At 42.4% G+C, this 21,665-nt stretch overlaps 1 protein-coding gene across 1 annotated transcript in view; it reads left to right on the forward strand.

Moving 5' to 3' along the window:
• Positions 1 to 21,415, forward strand: part of LOC125024448 (B-cell receptor CD22-like) — a 59,386-nt gene extending 37,971 nt beyond the window's left edge. Inside the window, exons 9-10 of the mRNA XM_047612226.1 lie at positions 20,379 to 20,415; positions 20,813 to 21,415. Of these exons, the coding sequence (XP_047468182.1) occupies positions 20,379 to 20,415; positions 20,813 to 20,869 (94 nt within the window). The 3' untranslated portion in view covers positions 20,870 to 21,415. The remainder of the gene's footprint in view (positions 1 to 20,378; positions 20,416 to 20,812) is intronic.
• The last annotated feature ends 250 nt before the right edge of the window (positions 21,416 to 21,665 follow it).

Below are 21,665 nucleotides of genomic sequence, written 5' to 3' on the forward strand. Positions count from 1 at the left end.
ACTGAAGAAGCTACTCGGATGAGTGGCGAAACGTCTTCAAGAAATTCTACAAGTCCAGCTGACCTTATTCAACGCTTTTTTGGATAACACTGTATGACGCTGTTTGGAGGTTTGTGTGTGACAACACATCTAGATTTTAAATTATAATCAGATGAAAAACAGGTCAAATCTCCTCAGGTCGGAAGTCAACTGTAATAACTGAACTAACTGGACCATTCAAGCTGAGCTTTCGGCTTCAGTCATGTGCTTTTGTTAAATGGTGAATTACCAAATGACCACCAGAGGGAGACAATTACCGTATTTCCTCTAATAGTGTCCAGGGCCTTCAGAGCCTCCTTTTTATTGGAGGCAGGTTTTTATTTGTAATTGCTTCATGCTTTATGTTTCATATTAGTATGTAGCGACATTTTCCCACCATTTACTCTGCTATTTATTTATTAACTTATTTTTTCACTTTATCAGGTACACTGTACACACAACAGCAGCCGGGCAGGATTAATAAAAGTTTAAGCACGGGTGGTCAGAATGGATGAAGGAATAAATGTCACCATTATATCAGTTTAAACTCTGAAAAATAAAAAGTGTCCATTTATTAAGGCAAACTGAGACGGTACGATACACATGAAAAATTTACCACTACTTCAGTGGCCGTAGCGTACCACAGGGTAACTGTCCCCGTGTCAGTATTAAAGCATTTTGCACCTTCCTCTTGTCAGCATGTTCGTTCATTGTTCTGAAAGGAAAACTAAACTGACTTCTTGCTGTCTATTTCAATATATATATTCCAATATATATTATTGAAATATATATTGGAATATAGAAATACATGTACATGGACCCGTCTGTTCAGTTAACCTTGGCTAACCTCCCAGAAAAAGATCATTTTCAGTATTTTAACAGCATTTAATTAGTTTCAACAAAATGAATATGATTGGTTGGCTACAGGTGGGAGGAGTCGTGGTTTAGACTTAACTCTTCCATTGTTGGTGGACGGTCCGGTCCCGGTCTCTAGCCACTCCCTCTTGTGTCTCCCTCCTTTGCAACTTTTATCACTTCAGAACAGTTCCTCATTTGTTCTCTATTTTGCTTCTCTATATGTTTTCTCTCTGCTCTGTCCTAGTCAGCTAACTGCTACTTTCTCAACATGTATCAACCCTACGCAAGTGAACCTAAACAGGGCTGATGCTTTTGACCCTTTCATTATTTAGGACGTGTTGAGGAGGAATTTAGCCCTGCTTTCCTCTCCTCTCCGGGTCCGTTGATGTGAGGAATAAAGAGACGAGAGAATGACGTCCAGTACGAGTATTTATTCACAGTCTGCAGAGTGTGGAGACCACAGTACATACAAAGATATGAGTCTGGATCTGAGTTGCCTTCGCGGGAGCAGTTCTTTTCTATTACTACAGTAAACACCTGATTGGCTCATCTCCTTCTCCTCTTTGACACACTCTCTCTGTTAGATTGTGGTCTGGCGTGTCCTGCTCCCCCCGCGAGACATCTTCAGAAAATACATGGTGACCTTTAAGTACATGTTGTTCTCAATACAATCATATCATTCGGCCTTCCAGTGTTTTCCACTTCTGCACACAGTACATGTTCAGTGTATTCTGTTCCATTGATTATGTCCCATATATTGCATATTGAATCACTTCTGGTAATTAAACCTGATTATTAAGGCACTCATAAGCACGCATACATTTTACTGTTCCCACAATTCCCCCTTTTGATCTCTACAAAGAGATCAACCTAAGCTAACTAAGTGAAAAATTGTTATTCCCCCTTTTGATCTCTATAAAGAGATCAACACAAGCTAGCCCAGCGTATAAAATCAAACATTTAAACTGCGGACGGATCCCTGATATCTCCCAGCTCCATCTCCACTTCATCCTGAAGGAGGGGCAACATATAAGGCGGTGGCTGAGATTTACCTTCTATGGTAGTAGTGATAAACCTTACCATCAGCGACCGAATACAAGGCACGCAACAGCAGCCACATGTAACCAGGATGGCTGTAAATACTGCAATCGACATTAATAAGGATAAAATCAAAGTCTTCCACTTACCAAACGTGCTAGCAAACCACTCATCCATGGGGTTGTCTAGGCCGGAATGTTCGTGCATTGTGTTCGAGAGCGCTCTCAGGCCTTCCAGGGCTCTGGTTACAGATCCGTCTGGTGCCGTGTTGTTTGGAATAAATGTGCAACACATGTCTCCAAACATGGAACACACACCCCCTTTCTCGGCCAGAATCATGTCGAGAGCCATTCTGTTCTGTATAGCCATGAGGGAAGTTTTATACAGGCGTCAGTGGACTTACCACTCACTGATCGCCTTCCTCTATTATGCTCCTGCTGTGGCCCCCATTCATAGATGCTGAACACAATTATTACAACAGCTACGGCGACAACCCCTGCTAAAATGAGCATCTTCCAATTCCCGTATAGCAACATTTCGAGTAGATTCTTATAAGAAAAACAAGCTAAACCTTCTGACGTGTGCCTCTGGCTCTCACGTGTCACTAATGAGGGGCTATGGATAGCTTGTGACCTCTAGTGGTGCTTTAAACCTGTGTGTGGCTCGTCATACAATTCCGCAAATGGCGTACAATTATTGTATATCAACTAGATTATTGCAGAGGAGTCTAATGACTCCACCTAAAAAGATGAAACACGATAATTAAGAACACAATACACATTATCAACTGGATGTTGTTCATTGATGTCGTCCGGATCTTGATCTGACGCTTGCGTTGGTAGCTTGGCACGCTACTTGTTGGGAGGAACGCGCTAATTTCACCGTTCCTCCGTCAGGGTTCAGGTTCGACTCCTTCACCCCCTTTTGCCACCTGGGGATTATTCTGCCCCTTTTGTTGAGGTGGGCTTTGCTTCAGCACTCGCCGGTGCCTTTGTCGTTGCACACAGGTCCCTGTGTGTGTCCCTCAGCGATCGGGTGGGAGCCTGTGCAGCCGCACACTGACTCCAGTGGTACCAGGTATCGCCTTTGCCTTTCAGCCGGACTGCGTGTGATGTCCTCTCTGTCACCTGATACGGTCCAGTCCACCGAGGTTCCGTCCACTTCCTCTTGATGACTCTTAGGAGCACCCAGTCCACGTCTGGTCCGGGGCTGTCGTGTCTTCCCACCTGCCGGTCGCCAACCTGTTTCGCATACGCTGTAACGAGACTTTGCAGTTCATGGAAATACAGCTTATGTGTTAGCTCAGACATTTCTACTGCCCCTGCTGGTAACTGAGACTGAGGTCCTGGAAATGCTCTCCCTGTCTGCAGTTCGAATGGCGTAAAACACGTGCTTTGGTTAATGGAGCTCCTAATGGCCATGAGTGCTAGTGGTAACGCATCGAGCCAATTCATTTTGGTCTGTGCACAGATTTTTGCCAATTTGTTTTTGACTGATTGATTCATTCGTTCCACTTTTCCCTGGGATTGTGGGTGGTACACTGTACCGAACTTGTGCTGCAGACCCAGCATCTGTTCCACCTGTTGGAGGTCTTGGTTTTTAAAGTGGGTTCCGTTGTCCGACCGGATTCTCTCCGGAAACCCATGTTGCGGTATATAGTGGTTTATTAAGAACTTAATTACCGTTTTACTGTCTTCTCTTTTTGTTGGCCACGCTTCTGGCCACCCCGTATAGGCATCCACGCACATGAGGAGATACCTATACCCCCTTACTGGATTGATCATGTCAGTGTAATCGATTATTATTTCTTTACCTGATCGAGTCTCCAGGGGGAAACGCCCGGGGTGTGGCTTCACTGTTGGTCTGGGATTGTACTGTACACACTGTTCACAACTTTGTATGTGTTCTTTACACATGTCTTTTAGGTATGGATGCCACCAGTGTCTCAGATTATGCATCATTTGTGTGACTCCCACATGTCCTACTCCATGTGCCTCCACCATTGCTCTTTCCCTTATCTGAGGTGGTATTACTGGTCTGCCATCAGGTCCTCTCCATAACCCTTTTGTCTCCGTACATCCTCGAGCCTTCCACAGTGTCTTTTCCTGTGGGGAGGCTTCCTGTTGTGCGCTTACCACCTTTTCTGTGTTTACCTGTCCCTCATGTTCTGTGTTCATCATGACGAAGTGTGGTGTATATCCTGCTGCTTGTTTGGCTGCGGCATCTGCTGCGTCATTACCTGCTTTCGTCGCGGATTCATGTTTCTCGTGTCCTTTGCATTTTATCACTGCTACTTTCTGAGGTAATAGTAATGCTTCTGCAAGTTGTCTCATTTCCGTTTCGTGTCTGATGGGCTGACTGTTAGCTGTGAGGAACCCTGCCCTGAGCCACTGTTTGAGTTCTACGTGTACTGCCCCGGCTGCATATGCAGAGTCAGTGTATATGTTTACTATCTGGTCTTTTCCCTCTTCCAGAGCTGCTATCACTGCCAGGACTTCTGCTCTTTGTGCTGATTGCTGTCCTTGGATCCTCTCTGCTCGTACTGTGTGTGTTCCTGTCTCTGTCTGTTCTACTACTGCGTAAGCTGAGACCAGTCCATCTTTGTCATGTCTGTAGCAACATCCGTCAGTGTATAAGTCACGTCCCCCTTTTATTGGTTCACTTAATAAGTCAGGTCGTACTTTTCGTCTCGGTGCACTCTTTCGGTGCACTGGTGTGGTTCTCCGTTGCTCATTTGTTCTGCCATGTTTATGCCTTCATGCGTGAACGTGAGATTTGGGGCTTCTAAGATTTTGCTCAGTCTGCGTTGTCTTAATGCCATTAGTGTGAATGTGTGCGAGTTCACGTATGCTACCACGCTGTGTGTTGTTAGCACGTTAAGTTGGTGTTCCATCACTATGTGTGCTGTCTTTTGAATGAGTTTTGCTACTCCAGCCACGTGTTGTGTGCATGCTGGGTGTCGTTTTTCCATTGCATCCAACATTACGCTTACATAAGTCAGTATTACCCTCTCTCCCCCTTTTCTCTGGTACAGAACGCCATTAGTGCATAGTTCTGAACCAGAGACATCTAGGTAGAATGGTAGGGAGTAGTCTGGAATGGCGAGGTCAGCAGCCGCTGCCAGGGCTTGTTTAAGGGCGATAAACTGCGCTTCAGCATCCGTTGTCCATTTGAGTGGGGCAGAAAGGTTACGCATACCGTGTTCACGGATGAGATCACGTAATGGTTTAGTGAGGCCGCTGTAGTCAGGGATGTAATTCCTACTGTAACCTGTTAGGCCGAGGAAAGAGAGCATGTCACGGACAGTGTGTGGTTTGGGATGCTGTAGGATTGCTGATTTATGTTGTGGAGATAGGCCAGCGCCTTTTTGTGAGACTTGTCGACCTAAGAATGAGACCTGTTTCCGCGCTACCTGCAATTTAGGTTTGCTTACTTTAAAGCCGGCCTTGGCTAGATGCGCGAGTAGCGAGCGTGTGGCCTCGAGGCATGTAGGTGCCGTTGGCGCAGCGAGTAGGAGGTCGTCCACGTATTGAACGAGAGTCACGCCTTCAGGCAGCACGCAGTCTGCAAGGGCTGTCTTCAGAATCTGATTGAAAATACCAGGGGAAAGTTTAAAGCCTTGTGGCAGTCGCGTGTAGCGCAGCTGCTGCCCTTTGTAGGTGAACGAGAAAATGTCCCTACAGCTAGTATGGAGAGGGAGGCAGAAAAAGCATTAGCTAGATCAATACACGTAAACCATTCATGTGAGGGCGAGAGATTAGTGAGAGCGACGTATGGATTTGGTACAGGGACAGTGTGAGTCTTAAGAGCCTTGTTAACCGCTCTAAGGTCATGTGCCATGCGATATTTGCCGGTGCCTTTCTTTTCAACAGGGAGGATTGGAGTGTTCCAAGATGACTGAGATGGTTCTAATACCCCCTTTTGTAGTAGCCCGTCTATAGTGTCTTGTATGCCGTCTTCCGCCTGCTGTTTGTGGGGATATTGCCGTAACCAGATTGGATAATCACACTGTAATTCAAACGTGACTGGTTCACACTTAATGAGACCCACGTCCGTGGGATCTGTAGACCACAACGTGTCTGGCAATGTGTTAAGCATGGCTGAGGTGTCTGGGTGATCTGTCCACTCACGCCCGTGGTGTCTGGATATCTGCGCATGAGTAAGTGTGGCGGTGTCTGTGGCTGTTATCTGGATGCAGTACGTTTTAGTCGAGGCAGAATACTGCACCTGAGGGACGGACGTTTGCGCCCAGTCCGTCTGCTGTAAAGAACGTTTTACAATGCTACCGAGCTCTTTAGCCTCATGTTCTGGATGTAACGCTAGGGAAATGTGTGGTGCCGCTTCGTCCGCCATTTTATACCAGATTAGTTGTTCTGTGGTGAGGTTAACTCCGGCGGCTACGCCTTCTGAAGCAACGTATATGTTTTGGGAGTGGACTGTCCACTCTTTACTTTCTAATTGTTCCTGAAATTGTTCCTGATACCACTCACATTGTGTTCGATCGTAAAACAACGTTACGTGTGGAGGGTCGGGAGGAGACAGGAGCGGCTGAAGCTGTGATATCCAGGGTTTCCACGCGAGGTAGGCCGAAAGAATGCCCCCCCTCCTCGTGGTCTCAGGTCTCAGTAAGCCCCAATAGATGTCGGCCATGGGATCAATGACCGGTTGTATGAGATATTGTCCATGGCCCGAGACCTGTTGACCGCATGGCAGACGGGTTCCGTCTGGTAGATGGACTTGGAGGCCGTCAGCTGAACACAGGATTGTCGCCCCGAGTTTAATGAGCAGATCCCTGCCCAGTAGGTTAGTTGGAACAGCTGGGGAGAACACGAACGGGTGTTGTAGAACCTGGGTGCCCAATTTTGTGCGTAATGGTTTGGTGAATGGCAGAGTTGTCCTTTCCCAGAGAACCCCATTAGTGTGATAGATTTATTCGATAGAGAGTTCTGTGGTGCCTGTCTGATTGTGGACACTGTAGCCCCTGTGTCCACTAGGAATGGTAGATTAAGTTGTTCCACCTGCATTGACAACACCGGTTCTGCCGTTTGGGTGTTGTCGGGGTCCCCTTGTGGGGTGTGTCACTCGTATTGGGGATAGTCCCAGTCGTCACCCCAGGCTGGAAATTGAGTCACTCCCCTGGCGGTGCGCTGGCGGCCCCTGGTGGCGCAGGTGGCAGTGGTGCCGGAGGTCCGTAGCCACGGCCTCCCCCTCGGGGTGGTCTTCCACCTCCTCGATAGTGTTGGGCATAGTGTGGGCAGTTTCTGGCCCAGTGCATCGTGTCTCCACACAGGAAGCAGGGACGAGGACCTCCGTAGCCCTCCCGTAGTCTCCTCTGGCACCCCAGCCCCTAGTCGCCCGTCCCCTCCTTTGGTAATTACCTCTGAAGTAACCTCCTAGTGGACCAGATGGATAGAGTGGTGGCTGTGGCGCCCATGGAGGAACCGGGAACAAATCAGGAGTATTTGGTTGAGGTTCGGTAGACACCATTATCTTAGGCACGGTTTTTTCTTTCTTTTTGTCATTTACTTTATTTCTAGCGTCAGCTATTTGTAATTTAATCAGCTGCGCCTGCATGTCAGTTAACTCTTTGCCCTCTTTAAGTACTTGGTCTTGTGTGGCAGTGAGGTGATGGACGAGATGTTTTTCCCAGACGTGAGCGTCACACCCTTGCCTGTCAGGATTGTTTTTCATTGTATTTCTAACAGATTCCGGGACCCCTTCTAGAACGGCCTGTCTAAACCACTCCCTTTGAACTGATTTCTTTCCTGGGTGACAGCCGGTGTTGCTCACCCATTGATCTTTAGCCTGCGTAAGAAACTCTCTTGGGCTCTGTTCGGGGTTCCATCTCAGTTTCGGGATTATAGCGGCGTGTGGTAGAGGATATTTGTCTCGCATGGCCTGTCCGATCGCAGTGCTTTGTCTCGTAAATGGTGCATTGTCAGGCAACCCCTTAGTGTTGGCGTCCGTCTCTATGTCACGCAGGTCACCCCCTGTCATACATCTTGCTGCAACAGCTCTAAAGTCCCCTAGAGCTAATTTCTGTCCCGCGGTCAGAGAGTCCAGTTTGTCCAACCACCTGTTGCCTCCCTCCACTACAGGGGGCAGTTTGTCTACTATAGTCTGGATGTCCCCTAAAGTAAACGGTTTGTATTTGTCAGGTTGTCCGGCCGTGCTTAGTAGGGGCATAGCCAGATGTTGATGGTCCTGTCGGTCCCTGGACTCATCCCACTTTACTCTGTCCCTCACAGATCGTCTGCGTCCCCTGGCGTCAGCCACCCAGATTTGAGTCTTTTCCATACTGGCCCTCAGTCTCTCTGATGCCTTTTCTACTTCTCTTTCTAGTTCTGCAATCTGCTCCTCCTCCTCATCAGCCTGTGGCCTGTTCTCCCATCTGCCCTTCAATTTCCATTTAACTCCGACATCCCTAGTCTGTCCCTCATACCTGCCTTTTCCTGTAAACGCTGCTGCTCCTGTCACTGGAGGCTTACACTCCTCTCCCTCGCTCAGGTCCCACATAAGATCAGTGCTATCGCGGGGCGTTGGTCCGTTTCTATCTGGTTTTCGTACTTGGTCCTGCATCAACTCTCGCTTGCCCTGGTCCTCGAATTCTTTAGACCGCTGTATGGTTCTGTCCCTCTCTCGCTTAACCTCTTCCTCCGCTTCCCTGTATGCTCTATAGTCAATGTCACCATGTTCTCGCTGTTGTCGGTCCTGGAAAGGGTTATTTGGAATGTACTCTGTTTCAGTGTCTCTGCTAGTCACTGACTGGGGTCTTGGAGGTGTTTTGTCAGGACTGGTCGGTGTCATAGGAGGTGGAGTCTTAGTCGTGCTCACCAGTGCAGGTGCTGGGCTTGCAATTTCTCCTGTGGCTACATCGTCTATCTGCAGTGTACCTTCTGCTACGTGTAAAGTGGGGTAAATGCCGGGTGTGGGTGTCTTAGGTGGGGCGTATGGAGGAGGACAAGTGTGGGTGTCTTGTGTGGTTACCAATTCTTTTGGACCTCCTTTGTCCTTTTCCTTGTCCGCCGAATGTAGGTGCGTAGTACTCTGCCACCAGACCGCGAGCTCCGTCCAGTCCCGTCGTTCCTTGTCCTGGGCCTCCGTTTCAGTTTTTATTCTGGACTTCTGCAACAGACCTGCCTGTTTTCCCTGCTCTACCAGATCTGCTACCTTAACCTCACATTCTTTTTGCTTTTCCCACAACCATTTGCCTAAAGGCCCCTTATCTTCTAAGGTTTTCCCTTTAAACCGAACCAATTGTTTCACCTTTTCTTTAGCTTCCGCTAGTTTCTTGGTTTTATCCTTCTTATCACTAACGGCTTCTCCTGCACGGAACATATTATCTATTTGTACTCCCAAGGTCACCCACGCAGAGCGCGGACGGCCCCAACCCCCGTCGTCTATTTCTCTCTCAAACTCTCCTTCCATTATGCCTGTTCTTCTCTATTAGTTCTGAGGCCAGCCGGTGAATTTATGGAATACACCCGAACCACAAGCCTTTGGAGCGACTGTTTGAGTACGATAGCCTGAGTGATATCTAGTGACTTGTTGCCACCGTTAGGTTTCCCGTCACACTGAGAGTTTGCGTTATCACCGCTAGGTTTCCGCTCTCAGTTTGTCATATCACTTCAGACACTATCTAGTGTACTCACGGCGCTCCTGACACCTCAGAACTTCTCCACCCCGTATTTCACACTTATTTTATTTGACAGTCTCGTAACGAACACACAAACACAAAGACAACACGATTAGAGCTCATACATATATATATATTACAATCCCAACCCAAGACGCACTACTCTCTTTAATTTTATTGCCAATTCTTATGTGCCGACTTCTTCGTGAGGGCTAGTCCCGTTCCACAGGAATTCCACCTTATTAGTCCGCAGACTATACTACTTTAGGGGAGATACCCCAGGGCCTCAAACCCCTCCCACCTGTAATTTCAGGTATTCTAATTTAGGGGACTATAACCCCATGGACTCAAACCAACAATCTGTAATTTCAGATATTCTACTTTAGGGGACTATAACCCCATGGACTCAAACCAACAATCTGTAATTTCAGATATTCTACTTTAGGGGACTATAACCCCATGGACTCAAACCAACAATCTGTAATTTCAGATATTCTATATGCCTAACCCAGTTAGGTCTTTTCAGGTAATTTGAGGGTCCCCACCCCTCGGGGCCCTAACCCAGCTCACTCCGTGACCCCGTCGAGCCAACGGTGGGTCCGCCGGATAGTCGGCTGTAGCCCTGCTACAATTTAGAATGCACTTACGTCTTTTAGCGCTTTTCCTTTTTTCTTTTTCTTCTTCTTCTTCAGGAACCTTGTTACTTTGTTTCACTTCACGCACGCTTTACTCGTCTGTTCGTCTTTTACTGATGGCACATTTCCGGCTTAGAGAGACTTTTACTTTAGTGTTGCCAATAATGCAGATTCGATAAACAGGTTCTGCTTTACCTTAGTTTCGAGCGCTCTGTCTCTTTTCGCCGTTGTGTGTCGATCGTTTAAGCCAAATGTCCTCGCTCCGTTCTTCCTTCACATCCCGGACGAGCCCCCAAATTGTTGAGGAGGAATTTAGCCCTGCTTTCCTCTCCTCTCCGGGTCCGTTGATGTGAGGAATAAAGAGACGAGAGAATGACGTCCAGTACGAGTATTTATTCACAGTCTGCAGAGTGTGGAGACCACAGTACATACAAAGATATGAGTCTGGATCTGAGTTGCCTTCGCGGGAGCAGTTCTTTTCTATTACTACAGTAAACACCTGATTGGCTCATCTCCTTCTCCTCTTTGACACACTTTCTCTGTTAGATTGTGGTCTGGCGTGTCCTGCTCCCCCCGCGAGACATCTTCAGAAAATACATGGTGACCTTTAAGTACATGTTGTTCTCAATACAATCATATCATTCGGCCTTCCAGTGTTTTCCACTTCTGCACACAGTACATGTTCAGTGTATTCTGTTCCATTGATTATGTCCCATATATTGCATATTGAATCACTTCTGGTAATTAAACCTGATTATTAAGGCACTCATAAGCACGCATACATTTTACTGTTCCCACAGACGTCATTATTTATTAATGTTAGTAATGTTAATATTCACACTAAATTCTAAATAGAATCTAGAGAATCTCAATTGATTATCACACATATGTATCTATATTCTTTATGTGATGTTTTTTTTTGTTTGTTTGTTTTTATTTTTCTTTCAACATAGCACAAGGGAGCTGTGTTAAAGCTTATGTGTGGTTGTCTAGTCTCCTGTTTTAAAGATGCACTCCTCTGTTTAACACCCCATGAAGGCCCAGATCAATAAAAATAGAGAAAAATCACTGAACAAGTGAAGTGTCCAAAGGCAATCTGATCACTGAAGAGGTTGACCAGAGGACAGTCTTATATTGTATGAGTATGCTTTGGTGCATAGTGTTTAAAACAAATTCAGGAAATGAAATATGATGTGTGTTTAGGTTTTAGTGCTATCTTTAAGTTTTAACTGACACTTCTTCAATTGGAGGGGGATAGGATCAAAGGGTAGAGTGGGATGGAATTAAAAGGGTCAAGGGGAATGAATGGGATGAAAAAGGTCAAGTGGATGGGATGAAAACTGTCAAAGGGAAGACATGAACGGGCAGAATTGGCAGATGGACGATGGTAGAGGAACCCACAGAGAGAGACTCAGGGTGGGGACACATCTCAGGAAGCAGGATTAGGATGCACCTCTATTGGTAAGTATCAGAAATAAAATGATATGGGGCAAGGTCTAGTTCACAGACCTCAGTTATAATAACTTTAATTTAACTAACTGCACACAGTGTTTTGATTAAATTGAGGAGTGAGAGTCTTTCCTAATTTTAGTAGCAAAGTGATGATGTTGAATCTCTCCTCTGCAGAGTTGTTGGTAGTCAGCAGGGGTAGTGATAAAGTTGGGGGGCTTTCCTGAAGTCAGTAACTTTTACCGAAACCTAAACTCGTGTTTAGGATACATGAGTTGCACCTCTTCTCTGTAAAGTGTTTTCGTTGCTGGCGAACCAAACTGTTGTTGTGTTGTAACATTAGATATCATGAAGTGCACCTTTAAGACATGTGTTGCCTAGATGCGCCAGCAGATGGCGCCATGTTTTATTATTTTAGTTGAGTGGCTCTCTTGCCATAGATAGACTCATGTTACGGAACTCTTTTTTTTTTCTCCCAACATACTGAGAAGGGTTTTGTGTGGCCTATTTTGTTCATGAATAACTAGCAGCCGTACAACCGGGCATGGTAAGGTTGATGAATGTAGACTTTAGTAAACAACAAGCATTGTGGAAACTCCTGCTAAACTAACACAATCCACCACCATGGACCTCGAAGCGTTACAATGTGGTCAAAGTTGGACTTTGTGGTACAATCACGGGTCAGTGAAAAGCAGTGGGCTGAGTCCTCTTTGACCCCAGTTGTCAGTGGTGTTGGCCGAGTGTCTGCTGCTGATCCAGCCTGACTGTGGTTTCTCTGTGAGGAAGTCTGAGACCCAGTTGCAGAGGGAGGTGTTGAGGCAAAGGACCAAAAGCTTCCTCGTTACTGGAAAAAAGTAGTCAGATCTGAGTACGACGTTACTAAGTAACACATTACTGACTTCACTGATATAAACAATACTTCCTCTGTCAAGGCGACTTCAAGCCACTGTAGGAAGTTTAGTGCACCTAAAATATAACTCAAACTAATCGGTAACACTTTCTATGAAGGTTGTATTTATAATGCCCTATGAATGCACTCATAATGTTTTATAAGGTGTCTATAAAGCATTATAATGGTCATTATTACTATCTATACATATTCACAAGTCCTTATAACCAACTTCATGATGCATTGTGACAACTGGTTATGAATGATTATAATTTTAATCTGAATAGTGCATTATAAATATGTCAATATCTGCCTACTCACTTGTTAGTTTTATGATGCATCATAACTACTTCGCTTTGCTAAATGTGTATAGTGATGCATAATGAGTTTTGACTTCGCCTATAGTGCTTTATATCTGTAGTTATAAGTATATGTAATAAAGTTATAATAATGTATACATCTCCCTACAGCACACTGTTATAAAAAGCTATGCAATATCATAAGTGCTATTTGTCAGCGCTAAGTAAAGTGACAAGAATATGACACTATTATTAACAGATATAAGTTACTATGAGTAATTAAAAGGTGCAATGAACTAAGTCCTGAGTCTGGCATCTTTACCCTATATGCACAATATTAATATCAAAGGTGTTATTTGTCAGCTTTAGGTAAATTAGTGCAAATGAGGTGTTGTGGATATAAGACTATTATAAACAAATATGAGGCGCAATGAAATGAGAGCCTGGACAGTAAAGACAAAAGGAATGCATTTAGTTCACTTTATTTTCATTTAAACCAACACACATAATCGGAATGATTATCAATGTTCTGAGCACATTGCACAAACACATGAAACAGGCCAAAAAAGTGGCACGGCGTGGTCCTAGAGATGTGGCTCTTAAAAGTGCCTTTGGTTTGGTGAGGTGATTCAGGGTCAGAGGTCAGGAGATGGTTTGACAGCAACTACAATAAGAACAGAGGCAAATCTTTAGTGCTCTAGTTGGGTTTGTTTTTAATGCAGGTTTGATTGAAAACACATAAGTAGATCACGTTTTTTTGTTTAAAGCAGGCTAATGAGACATTGTGTTACCGCATATCATGCAGGCAGCGCAGATTACCCGTAGGTGGCTTAAGCTAGCTACACGAAAGTTACCAGACACGGCTAGTTTTAACTCACAAGTTAGATCGTTTTCATATTCTTGCGTTTAATGATCGAAACCATTCGAAATCATTGCTTTATTACGTAAACGATGTGCTTCATATAAGCAAAGTAAGGCATTAGCTCACAAAACATTAGCAGGACAGAGAGACAACATACCTGTCCTGGAGAGGACTCAGCGAAGAAAGGAAAGAAAAGCCGCTTTACGACTAGTACATACAGTCAATGCTTTGCGACAGTGGGAGGAGCTGTGGACGGAGGTGGGTGGGGTCTGAGGTCAGGGGTCATGGACTAAGGAATGACATTTCTACAATAATAATAATATAAATAAAAACAATATTAAAATAATATCTGACGGCATTCAATAAATGCGGACATTTCTAGCGATCCTGTATAAGAGACCGATATAACAGATAACCATTATTTTTTTTCGAATCTCAAAGTGCCGAATCTTGCAGCAAAATTGCAAAACAAACCTCTTTATTGCGCAGTGTCACATTGACAGTCATCCTCATAGCACGAAATAACTTCCAATTGAAATACATCAGTTTGAAATTCGTTTCGAGCGGCATGAAAATTTGAGGAAAATCGGCAGACACCAAACAATAGATTAATTTTCGTGACAGTATCACATCCACTGTTAGACCGGGTTGGCATTTAACCGCTTGTTTATACAGGATCGCTAGAAATGTCCGCATTTATTGAATGCCGTCAGATGTTATTTGACCCCACCCACCTCCCTCCTCAGCTCCTCCCACTGTCGTAAAGCATTGACCGCGGGTTTTCTGCTCTTTCTCCGCTGAGTCCTCTCCAGGACAGGTAGGTTGTCTCTCCGTCCTGCTAGTGTTTTGTGAGCTAATGCCTTACTTAGTTTACATGAAGCACATCGTTTACATATTAAAGCAATGATTTCGAATGGTTTCAATCATTAAACGCAAGAATATGAAAACGATGTAACTTGTGAGGGAAAACTAGCTGTGTCTGGTAACTTTCGTGTAGCTAGCTTAAGCCACCTACGGGTAATCTGCGCTGCCTGCAAGATATGCGGTAACACAATGTCTCATTAGGCTGCTTTAAACAAAAAAACGTGATCTACTTATGTGTTTTCAATCAAACCTGCATTAAAAACAAACCCAACTAGAGCACTAAAGATTTGCCTCTGTTCTTCTTGTAGTTGCTGTCAAACCATCCCCTGACTTCTGACCCTGAATCACCTCACCAACCCAAAGGCACTTTTAAGAGCCACATCTCTAGGACCACACCGTGCCACTTTTGTGGCCTGTTTCATGTGTTTCATGTGTTTGTGTAATGTGCTCAGAGCATTGATAATCATTCTGATTATGTGTGTTGGTTTAAATGAAAATAAAGTGAACTAAATGCATTCCTTTTGTCTTTACTGTCCAGGCTCTCATTTCATTGCGCCTCATATTTGTTTATAATAGTCTTATATCCACAACACCTCATTTGCACTAATTTACCTAAAGCTGACAAATAACACCTATGATATTAACATTGTGCATATGGGGTAAAGATGCCAGACTCAGGACTTAGTTCATTGCACCTTTTAATTACTCATAGTAACTTATACCTGTTAATAATAGTGTCATATTCTTGTCACTTTACTTAGCGCTGACAAATAGCACTTATGATATTGCATAACTGTTTATAACAGTGTGCTGTAGGGAGATGTATACATTATTATAACTTTATTACATATACTTATAACTACAGATATAAAGCACTATAGGCGAAGTCAAAACTCATTATGCATCACTATACACATTTAGCAAAGCGAAGTAGTTATGATGCATCATAAAACTAACAAGTGAGTAGGCAGATATTGACATATTTATAATGCACTATTCAGATTAAAATTATAATCATTCATAACCAGTTGTCATAATGCATCATGAAGTTGGTTATGACGACTTGTGAATATGTATAGATAGTAATAATGACCATTATAATGCTTTATAGACACCTTATAAAACATTATGAGTGAATTTATAGGGCATTATAAATACAACCTTCATAGAAAGTGTTACCAACTAAGGTAACATGACAATGACCATGAATACATAACATATACAAAAAATAACTGACTTGACAACAAGTCACTCAATGCTTTCTCTGTGGATCCAGCAGAACAACTCCACATATTAGGAAAGCTGTTAACGGTTTGAAAGGTTTTGAAATCTCCTGATGGTAGACTATGTATGACCAGTGGACGGTTAGTACAGACATAGTCAAACAAGAAGGTCTGAGACTGAGAAAAGGGAAGTGCTACAGTAACGAGGTAAAGACTGAACAATAATGTCTTTTAAAATCCTCCTCATCATGTTTAGAATAGGGTCAGCTTTAAAGCATACCTTCACAGGGAACTCCTGAGTGTCACCTGTGTCTATGAGCTCTTAGTAACACAACAGTGAGAGGGAGACTGTGATGGTGGCGTAATGAGGCTGAAAGGCTGCCTATCAAAAGAGGAAGTTCAAAAAGAATTTGTAGAAAATGTCTGTGTGTGAGCCGACACTGACTGAAGGGACGATGAACATTGCACATGCACTCAGTCAGCACCTGTTAATATGACCCACTGAGGTCTTATAAGAGTTTATTAACATGTTAAACACAGATTAATTTAAACAACACAAACAGGTAAAGACATTGTTCTTCAAACAATAGCCAGTAAAACAGAGGAAGACGTCCATTATGAAGACATCCACTTCTCTGGGCTCATACAAGATGTTACTTCATGTTAAAAGGACAAGAATATGTTGTGTTTACTGCTCTGAATTCAATATGAGGAAACTCTAAAGCTCCACAGCCTGTAGTTCACATGTTTTTCTCAGCTATGATATTATTATAGTTACTGTCAGTGGTTTATCTGCTTATCACTTCTGGTGTGATACGTAATGTGCACATCTCCATATGTAGAGCTGGTACAAAGATCCCACAGCTGTAAATGAGGAACTACAGTGAGATGACAGAAATGTGCACCACCCATTAGCAGAATTATACTCCATCGTAATGAAATGTGAAAATACTTTTTTTTCAACTCTTTTCAGTGTCAAATACGTTTTACATATGAAACATATTCATTGTTTATTTTGATTCTGTGGTGAAGATACTTCATCATGTTCACCAGAACAGACAGTATTGTCTCTGTCTTATCTGTATATTCTCTCATGTGAAAAGTTTTTGCATCTGCTGCCTGAAACTTATTGAGCAATGAAAATAATCACCAATAATCAGCTGTAAAGGACTCTATGCAGCTGATTTCCATACAGCTGGTTTGTGAACAACCTCCTCCACCTACTGAGCCTCACATGTCTATGGGTGTTGGTGACTTTGTGGCAGATTCTATCATCAGTACACAATTGGTGACAACCTATAACCTCAGGCACTGAAGGTACGGGTGGTTTTTGTTGTGTTTTAATATAGTAAATGACAGTGAGTGATGAGATAAATATCATCTTTTAAAATAAATGAATCTTTCGCACCCTGATGAGCTCAAGATGTCCCTAAAAGGCAACTTCCTCACTCACAGAGCTCAAGCAGGAAGGAGAAAGACTTCTTGTATTTTTAGCTCATTTCAGTCATGTGACATCTATCAGCAGTAGAAGAAAACCAAGAGAAGTTTGGACATTTGCTTTTACATCACAACACCTAAACAGAGAAGAGAAGTTTGTCTTAGAGCTGCAGATTCATTTGGTAAGAAAACTATTACTGATTTTCATATTTAAACATTTTAACCTGAGAGGAAGCACCTGATATATTTTAATTTCTGTCTTAGAGTAATGTGGAGTTATTAAGATTTTAATGTTTTTATTTATTTAAATTCATCACATAGTAAATTCTGTAAAGACAAAGATGTTAAAAAACGATGTTTTATTCAAATCTGTGAATGTAACATGGTCTTTATCTTTGTTTCCAGTCTAGGAGATGAGTGTCATGGCAGCCCTGTGTGTGAACGTGGTGACAGTCAACATGTTACTGAGTGTCTTCTTTCTTTCAGGTGAGCTGTTTGTTCAGTCTCTTTTATTTCTGCCTATTGTGCGTCTAATCTGTTTGTCAAAAGCTAAAAAGTATCAACAACGCTGCTGCATCTTCTCTTTTCCTCTCTCACAGACACACAATTGACTTCATTAATTCATTGATGTTGTACAATGTTACTCGACAATCGGCTTGTGATAAATTTCATAGTGAGCTTAAAGTTTTTCACGTTATTCTTGGAGCAAATGGTCTGCTAACGTCAGGCTACAGTTAGCTTGGTGGCGCTAACGTCAATAATAAGTATAACATGCAGGTATGTTTGTCTGGGCAGCAAGTGTAATGTGTTGTCATATTGACCCATGTTGGAGTTACTAAAATGTCTTGTACGTCTAAAACCATTCCATTATTATTGTAATTAGTGGTGAAAATAGACAAACTACAAGGTCACGATGTGTTGATCTTATAGGTCTGCCATTTTCAAAACTTTTTGTGACACTCTTGTATTATGAAGTAGGGCATCAATTCTTGAAAAAAATAAGTTGAAATATGGAGATAAAAGTTTTCTGCCCAACAGCAATGAAGTACAGCACGACAGCACTGCATTTCTATCAATGTGAAAGTCTAGACTAGAGTTGTCAATCTGGTAGGAATCTGGTTGTTATACAAAAGTGTTAAGGTCAACTGTTGTTTTATGAATTGCAACACTTGATACAACCTGTCAACCTTGATTCCAATGTCCACTTTTTATTTTGTACTAAAACTGTAGCATATAGAAATGACTATGTGTGTGACAAAACTAATAAGTATTTTCGTCCAAAAGACCAAGACTGAATCTAAACCGGCTGCCAACAACAACACTGTTTTCTCCTGACATTGTTCAAAGCATCTACATGTAACATGCTGCAGATGAACTGGAGTTTGTGTCTCATCAACTTTCTCTTCAGACAGACTTTGATCCACATGATGTTCATCATTAGTCTGGTTTTACAGGTGTTTGGGCTCAATGTGGTAAGGAACCAGCCCTCAACATTACTGCACCAAAGAAGATGGAAGCACTGAGTGGATCTTGTTTGAAAATCCCATGTAACTATACAGAGACACCAGGAAAAGGGTTTGACAGCAGCAGAAAAACCTTTGGAGTGTGGATTAAAAATGACTCAAGGTTCATAAACTTTTCAAATAATATAGTTTTCAACAGTAGTGGGTCAGTTAACATCTATCCAATGAATATTACTGGAGACCTGAGTCAGAAAAACTGCACCACTCTGTTTTCTGATTTAAACACAAGTCATTCAGACACATACTACTTCAGAATTGACAACTGGCCGTTCAAGGCAACAGCTGTTTGTGATCCTTTTCAAATAACAGTCAAAGGTAAGACAGGTTTATTTTTAACATAATGTGAAGTTTGTTTCATCTTCAGTCAACAAACTGTGACATTTCTATATATGTTATCAACAGTACAAATAAGTGGACTGATTGAAAAATGTAAAAAGCTGAGCTTTACAACAATAAAATATGTTTTGTCACAACTCAAAATAAAATAATGACATTTAGTGACATTCAGTACTGGTACAACTGTAATTGTGGGGCTCAGAAGGTGAGTGATTGTGTAGATGAGTCTGTGACTGTGAAACACTTTGAGAACCAATAGATAGAAAAGTTCTATATAAAAAATAGATTATTTACCATTTAATTCATTAATTAATAGTTCAGTAAAATAATGTGTGTTTGATGTGAAACCACAGATTCTCCTTGGAGACCCACAATTAACATCTCAGGTGATGTGAAGGAGAAGGAGTCTGTCACTATCACCTGCTCAGCTTTCACTCCCTGTCCACACTCCCCTCCTCAACTCACCTGGAATCTACAACAAGACCCTCACAACAAAATAGAGGAAAACACAGATGGGACCTTTACAACTAAAATCCAGGAGACCATCACTCTGTCAGACACACATGATGGAAACACCATCATCTGTTCTGTCAGATATCCTGTGAATGAAGGAAAAGACGTCAAGACAGCAGAGACACAAGAGACTCTCAGTGTTTCATGTAAGACAACCAGAGTTTGTTGTTGGATCCTGTCAGCACATGATGCTGATTGATGGGATGTCAGCTGTTTGGGATGAATAAAGTCAATCTCTGTCACATTTTCCTCAGATGCTCCTAAAGACACCTCAGCATCCATCAGTCCATCAGGTTTGGTGTCAGCAGGTAGCTGGGTGAATCTGACCTGCTCCAGCAGAGCCAAGCCTCCCATCAGACACTTCACCTGGTTCAAGAACAGCAAAGATGGACCCATGATCGTATCTGAAGGACACTTCTACAGCTTCAATGTGACTGATGGAGGAGTTTATTACTGTGTGGCCTCAAATCAACTTGGTAACCAGACGTCACTGTGGATTTATCTGAATGATGGAGGTAAATATTGTTGATGAAAACATTTCAACTGAGTCAGTTTGACTCTAAATGTTCATTTCATTTTGGTTTATGAAGATGTCTTTGATGATCCAGGGTTTAGGGTTGATGTCTATGCTACAGTAAAGATCCTGGAAATTACAATTCTCTGCAGTACAATCATCATCTTTGAGTGGTGAGACAAACTCTCTGATATGATTCTTTGCAGCTGGAGATCATTTTTTCTCTTTTAGATGTCAGTGTTTAACATCTGTCAATATTTATTCATCATCTCTTTTTCTTTCAGCTGGTTTAGATCAAGATTCTCCAACAAACCAGAGAAGGTAAGATAGCTGAGACAGTTGTTGTTATCTAAACTCTCAACCTGTAAAATTAAAAGGTGAAATTCACTTTTAATTTTACAGTTTGAGAGTTTAGATAACAACAACTGTCTTTGTTATTGTTATTTCCTATGAAGAAGTGTCTAAAATATACAATCAGACAAATTATCAGGGACAGTGATGATAACATGTCAATGTTTCTGTGCACATACAATAAATTTGTCTTTTAAAAGAAAGACTTTCTAGCAGAGATTCATCTGGGATTGAAGTGAGGTGATATAATCATAATATCAAGGGGGAGGAGTTTGAAGTTGATGAATGGGTCAGACACAGGACTTTCACCTATAGACTGAGGTAATACCTGACTAACACCTCTCTCTGTGTTGTTTCTTTACCACAGGACACAGAAGATGAAGGCGACTACGTCAACAGAGTGATTGAGATTCAAGCTTCATGAGCCACAAGGAGAGGAGGAAGATGTCAAGTTCACTGTCAGTGAAATGATTTATTATTTATTATTCTTTGTTTCTACCTGCACATGTGTTACTTATCTAATGACATGTGTTTTTTTTGGTGGATCACAGCATCATCCAAGTCTGTACATATGAAATGATGTTGTTTTAAAGAAGATGAAGATTTGAATATGAAACATTTGTTTTTCTTTGTTTCTATCTGGAGGGTAAAGAGGTTTGGTTTTCAGGAAGCTCAAACACGTTTGTGTAAGACTGATCTGTTTATGTCTTTTTTGTTTGTTTGTTTTAAAGAAGTTGAGTTAAATACATTTATAAGACAATTACATGTAGATATTTCTGATGAGGAAGTAGCAGAAGTGTGAAGGAGGTGTATCCTGAATGAGAGTGTGAATGTATCCTGTCACTTTTGTTCATATATTTTGATGATTGCTGAATTATTGTAACAACATGTTGGCTTTATAAAAACAAATTTATGTCATTTATTTTGTGAACAAGTTGTAAAAACACAAATAAAAGACATTTGAAGTGGAGATTTTAAACTTCTGAGGATTTCTCTTCAGTCCAGTACTGCAGAGCTTCAGTGATTAATCCCAGTGAAGTTAGATTTAATAAGGATAATAAGATGATGATTTATTTGTAGATTTCTGGTTTACACACAGTACACAGGTTCCTTAATACATTTAGCTCCGTAACTACATGACAGGAAGTAAACATGTAGTGACAGTGAAACATGTCTGTTTGATTTTCAACATCTTCTTTAGACAAGAATCAAGATGATCA

This window comes from Mugil cephalus, chromosome 18 (assembly GCF_022458985.1).
Source record: "Mugil cephalus isolate CIBA_MC_2020 chromosome 18, CIBA_Mcephalus_1.1, whole genome shotgun sequence".
NCBI classification, from domain to species: domain Eukaryota; kingdom Metazoa; phylum Chordata; class Actinopteri; order Mugiliformes; family Mugilidae; genus Mugil; species Mugil cephalus.